This window comes from Malaclemys terrapin, chromosome 2 (assembly GCF_027887155.1).
Source record: "Malaclemys terrapin pileata isolate rMalTer1 chromosome 2, rMalTer1.hap1, whole genome shotgun sequence".
Classification (NCBI taxonomy): Eukaryota; Metazoa; Chordata; order Testudines; family Emydidae; genus Malaclemys; species Malaclemys terrapin.
Window position 1 is genome coordinate 88098541 of NC_071506.1, and position 6000 is coordinate 88104540.

The following is a 6000-nucleotide window of genomic DNA, read 5'->3' on the forward strand; positions in this document are numbered from 1 at the left end:
TAATTTAATAGAAACATTTCCACTGGTTTTAGATTTCTTAAAAGCTTATTTTCACTGATCTAGGGACCCAATCCTGAAAGCTGCTCCTTCTGGGCAGACTCCTGTGTCTGTATGGACTTTATTGAAGTCAATGGGTCTACCCACAAAGCAGGTTGCAGGATTGAGACCTAAATCTGAAGGACTTGTTAACCATATAACATGCTAAGTATTCTTTTGTCCCCACCTTAAAGTTAACTTGGTTTTAATGTTTCCAGCTCTACTCTTTAACCAGAGTTTTCTAATAGTCATGTCCCAATAGTACTTTCTTACTGTAGATTACTTTTTACATTCCATAGTTCACATGTGCTGAAGACACAACTATTATCATAGACTTCACATCACTGCATTTATTATTGTTTTAAACAGAAACTAAGCATACATCCTGTTACTAATGCTGAATTGCACACTGAGGCTTCTTTTATAGTACTACAACACAAGATTAATTCTTTTTCAAACACTAAGATCTTTCCCATCCCTTCCGGGGAGGAAGAAGATTCAAGAAAGAAATGCATGCAAGTTAGTTCACTTTCCATGTCTCATATGCTACACCACCACTAAAACAAACTTTCCTAACACTAAAAGAACAGGAGTACTTATGGCACCTTAGAGACTAACAAATTTATTAGAGCATAAGCTTTTGTGGACTACAGCCCACTTCTACAGACTAACACGGCTTCTACTCTGAAACCTTTCCTAACGCTGCCTTTTATGTGTCTCCTAGGCCCTCAATTTTAATACAGCATCAGTCCTCAGAAATCCGGTTTCTACAGAGCTACAGCCCATCACATAAAGGTACACTCAAATTCATCACTAAGATATCTACTGAGCACAAAAGCCTAAAAAGCTTAAATTTTAGCCATCCAATTTCTATGACACATCAAATCAACTGTACAACAGCCAAGTACATAGCACGGCAAACAACCAAGCGACCTTAAAACAAGTGGAAAACGCAACCTGCCTGCAAGTATTTTCTTAAGATAACCTGCCTTTGAGATTATTACACGCCACGCCAAGGACTCTCAGGCGGCGGCGGCGGCAGCAGCTACCAACTACTGCTGCATTTCCCCACAACTCATCAGCTCCTGCTTGTCCCCGTTCCCCCCTTCCCTACCTCCACGCAGACATTATTAGAGGAAAACTTTGGCCGGCCAGCCACACACACGTGTAGGGACGAAGCAGGAGCAGCTGAGCATGGCCACCTCCTCCTTCTCCCACAATGCAACGTGGGCTTCCACATTTTAAGTTATTTCCTCTCAGGATCAAGCCCAAGAAGCCAAAAACCCACCGCAAAAAAAGCTCCCCGCACCCCAGGATGCGGTGCCACCCCCGGGGCAGACACTCGCTCCCTGCCCCCCTTTGCACCCACGTTTCATTCAAGGCCCCGACACGCCCGGAGCTTCCGGCTGCGGCGAGTGTGATGGAACCGCCCCTGGGCTCGCCGCCCCTCAGCCCAGCCCAGCCCCGCCGCCCGCCCGCCCGGGGAGGCGCAGCCCCTGTGTGGGGCGAGGGAGCCGGCGGTACTCACACGCGTCGATCTCCTCCGGCAGGTCCTCCTGCAGCAGCGACAGATCTAGGGGGAAAGACACAATGAGACGCACCCGCAGCCTCGACGCGCCCCCCGGCCCCCTCCCCCTCCATGCGCAGGGGGGCCCCGCGCGTCGCCCCACAGCCGCCCCCTCCCCGCACGCACAGGGGCCGCTCCCCGCGCCAGGCGGAGCGGGGGGGGGGGGGCGCTGCCCGTGCCCGGGCATAGCTGGCGGTGCGGGGGGAGAGGGCGGTGCCAGGGCCTCCCCGGCGCGCGGGAGGGCAGTTGGTACCTACCCGCCATCTTGCCGTAGGCCCCCGCCCGGTGCTACATGGAAGCCGCCGCCGCGACAGGAGGAGGGGAGGCCCCGTACGGTCCGGGCCCACTGGCGGCGTCTCCTAGCGTCCCCGAGAGAGACTCGCAGGCAGCGAGCGAGGGAGGGGTCTGAGCCGGACACGCCGCTCCCGCCTCCGCCAGGGAGAGTCACACAAGCGCGGCCCTCCCCGCCCCTCGCTCCTGACTGACTCACGGAGCCGCCTCCAGGGCAGCGGCTGGGGACCCGCCCGGCCCTACAGGGGACAGCCAGGGCACGCACCCTGCCCCGGCACTGCCCGCCTGGCGCGGGGAGTATTTCACACTTGGCCCTGGCTCTGCACTTCCTCTCCAGACCAACGCCGCCTGGCCCGGGAACTGCGCCCTGGCGCTTCCTTCCCGCAACCCCGCACGCTGGGCCCTGGCACTTCCCCAAGCCCGCACATTGCCCCTGCCCTGGCACGTCCTTCCCCCAGCCCTGTGCCCTGGCACTTCCCCAACCCCACACACTGCCCCTGCCCTGGCACTTCCTTCCCCCAGCCCTGTGCCCTGGCACTTCCCCAACCCCGCACACTGCCCCTGCCCTGGCACTTCCTTCCCCCAGCCCTGTGCCCTGGCACTTCCCCCAGACCCTACACGCTGGGCCCTGACACTTCCCCACCCCTCCACACTGCCCTGGTGCTGTGCCTCCTTCCCCTCCACCCTACACACTGCGCCCTGGCACTTCCTTCCAGCAACCCTGCATGCTGGGCCCTGGCACTTCCCCAACCCCGCACATTGCCCCTGCCCTGGCACGTCCTTCCCCCAGCCCTGTGCCCTGGCACTTCCCCAACCCCACACACTGCCCCTGCCCTGGCACTTCCTTCCCCCAGCCCTGTGCCCTGGCACTTCCCCAACCCCGCACACTGCCCCTGCCCTGGCACTTCCTTCCCCCAGCCCTGTGCCCTGGCACTTCCCCCAGACCCTACACGCTGGGCCCTGACACTTCCCCACCCCTCCACACTGCCCTGGTGCTGTGCCTCCTTCCCCTCCACCCTACACACTGCGCCCTGGCACTTCCTTCCAGCAACCCTGCATGCTGGGCCCTGGCACTTCCCCAAGCCCGCACATTGCCCCTGCCCTGGCACGTCCTTCCCCCAGCCCTGTGCCCTGGCACTTCCCCAAGCCCGCACACTGCCCCTGCCCTGGCACGTCCTTCCCCCAGCCCTGTGCCCTGGCACTTCCCCCAGACCCTACACGCTGGGCCCTGACACTTCCCCACCCCTCCACACTGCCCTGGTGCTGTGCCTCCTTCCCCTACACACTGCGCCCTGGCACTTCCTTCCAGCAACCCTGCATGCTGGGCCCTGGCACTGTGCCTCCTTCTGCAAACTCCACACACTGTGCCCTGGCACTTCCTTCCCTCAAACCCCGCACACTGGGCCCTGGCACTTCCTTATCCAAACCCCACATGCTGGGCCCTGGCACTGCGCCCCCTTCCCTCAACCCTGCACCCCTGGCCTGGCGCTGCACCTACTTCCCTCAACCCTGCACACTGGGACCTGGCTCTCCGTCCCCCCCCAGCCCTGCATGCTGGGATTTGGCACTGCACCCACTCACCCAATCCCACACGCTGGGCCCTGGCACTGCACTTTCCCCCAGACCAATGCACACTTGGCACTACTTCCTTGTTACTTGGCTCTGACATGAATTTCCCCTAAGCTGGGACTGCAGTGTTGCTCCCTACCCAGCTACTTGGTACTGACATCCTTTCCCCTTTGCTTGGCACTATTGCTGCTCCCTTCACCTCCCATACACACTTATTTGGCACTGGATTTATTTCCCTGTTGTTTGGCTTTGATACTATTGCCTAATATTATTGGCACTACTGTCTTACTTGGCATTCTGTACTTTATGGAAACCTCTTCCCTATCATTCTAATCACTTTTCTGGACCTTCACTCTGTCTGCCAATGTCATAGTGGTATAAAAAAAAAAGTGGGTAACCTAAACTCCATGTTCCCCAAATGAGCAGTGGGTAAACTCTATTTACCCTCAGTTACAATACTCATGTCTCCAGAGTGTTGTTTGAGATGAGGTAACCAAAACTGGACTCACTGTTCAAGGTTAGTTTGCATCATTGGTTTTTAGAATACCACAGGGTGCTCTAGAAGCTGACACAAAAATGCCAGAATTGGGCTTTGTGATGTCATTCCCCAAAGAAGCATCTTCCAGAGGTGTCACAGTGCAGTAAGAAGGCAATTTGCTGACTCGTTTATACTTTAATTCAGCGTTTCCCAAAAGCTGCCACTGTGGCTGCATGGGGCCACCTTTGGCTTTTCTTGTGGCCACACCCTCCTGAGTGGTGTAGGCAGGAGCGGGGACAAAGCAGCTGCACCTCCCCTAGGGCCACCAGCAGGGGCAGGTCCCGGCCCCCTTCTGGAGCCACAAACACTAGGGGCAGGCAACACTGTGAGTTCCCCACCTTCGCGGGGGCAGTGGGGCTTGGGCTTTGGGCTTCAACCGTGAGGTGGTGGCAGGCTCCGGCCATGTGGTGGCAGGCTCCAGCCTCAGGGCTTCAGGCTCCAGCCCCCCATTGCCACTGGCCCTCTTCGCCTCCCTCCTCATCTAAGGCTTAATTTGTCCCCCAGTTTGCTGGGGCTGAGTAAACATGCTGTGAAAAGTGATATTTGTATATTTGTTAATATCACTTTTCACAGTAGCAAATTTACTAGCTAGCATATCTTTAAAAAAAATAATCAACCAAAAAAAGCAAAACATATAAAGCACCTTATTTGTGTTTCTGTATAGGTTCCATAAAGAATAGAGACAACTGTACATTATTTTTATTACTGAGTCTGCAAAAAAAACCCTATATAAATAACTTACAATGATTTGGACATAATTAACTTTAGGAAAAAAGTATATGTGCATATATAAGTATTTTAAGAAAAATTGCCAGAACGGCTTCCAGCAAGAGTTGGTGGCCACACTCTGAGGCCACCAAATAATTTGTTGTGAGAACCTCTGCTTTCCTCAGTGACCTCTAGTAGAAGTTTATAAACCACTTTGAGATTCTCGCTGCACTTATGGAATCATAGTTAAGGCATCCCAATGTCTTCACTATGAGCTAGATACCTTGTAATTTCAAGAGACAAATCTCTAATTTAAAAATCTGTTGTGAAACACTCCATGGGGTGCTGTTTATTGCTGCTGTTTATTTGTTTTTAATGAAAACATATCATTTAAATTTAAACAAAAGCAATAATTCTTCTCCAGTCCTTTACCATTGAGTATAAAGTATGGCTCAGTCCACTGTCATAAAGAATAATTCTTAGCAGAATGCACTTTCTATTTGAAATGAGAAGGCTAAAAATGTTAATCAAGCTAGTGATTTCATTAGCTGAACACTCCATGGCACTTCATAGGGCAGTTATATTTTGCCTAAAAAATGCACCATCATTGACAATAGTGCTCTCTAGAAGTACTTACCTCAGTATTCCACCATTCTTTTATTATTATTATTTTGTCAATTTCCTTTTTGCTGATGTTGAAAATACCCAGAAAAATGAATACATACATTATTTTTAGACAAGTTGTCCAAACGAGGGACCTTTGACAAGATCCCAAACCAAGGCTCTTATGTAAAGTAAGAGGTCATGGGTTAAGAGGGAAGGGCCTCTCATGGATCAGTGACTAATTAATTAACAGAGGAAACCAATGGTAGGAATAAATGGTCATTTTTCACAGTGAAGAGAGGTAAACAGTAGGGTCCCCCACAAATCTATACTGGGACAAGTGCTGTTTAATATATTCATAAGTTAGGGTTACCATATTTCTACAAGCAAAAAAGAGGACACTGGGGGGGGGAGGAGCCCCGCTCTAGCCCCGCCCCAGCTCCACCCCCATCCACTCCCTCCCACTTCCCACCCCCTGATTGCCCCCCTCAGAACCCCCAACCCCCCGCTCCTTGTCCCCTGACTGCCCCCTCCTGGGACCCCTGCCACTAACTGCCCCCTAGGATCCCACCGCTTATCTAAGCCCCCCTGCTTCTTGTCCCCTGACTGCCCCCTCCTGAAAATGCCCTACTACCCTACCTGTCCCCTGACTGCCCCGACCCTTATCCACACTCCCACCCCATATTCA

General features: G+C 53.3%; 1 protein-coding gene across 5 annotated transcripts in view; it reads right to left on the bottom strand.

The window, feature by feature from the left end:
* Positions 1-2161, bottom strand: part of PPP4R1 (protein phosphatase 4 regulatory subunit 1) — a 100376-nt gene extending 98215 nt beyond the window's left edge. The window contains exons 1-2 of one of the 5 annotated variants that reach the window (XM_054018125.1): positions 1861-2161; positions 1565-1609 (exon numbers count right to left, since the gene is read on the bottom strand). In XM_054018125.1, the coding sequence (XP_053874100.1) occupies positions 1565-1609; positions 1861-1867 (52 nt within the window). In that variant the 5' untranslated portion in view covers positions 1868-2161. Of the gene's footprint in view, positions 1-1150; positions 1169-1405; positions 1428-1564; positions 1610-1860 lie in introns of those variants that run through there. The other 4 variants (XM_054018126.1, XM_054018131.1, XM_054018127.1 and 1 more) reach the window with 4 other exon arrangements.
* Positions 2162-6000: the final 3839 nt, after the last annotated feature.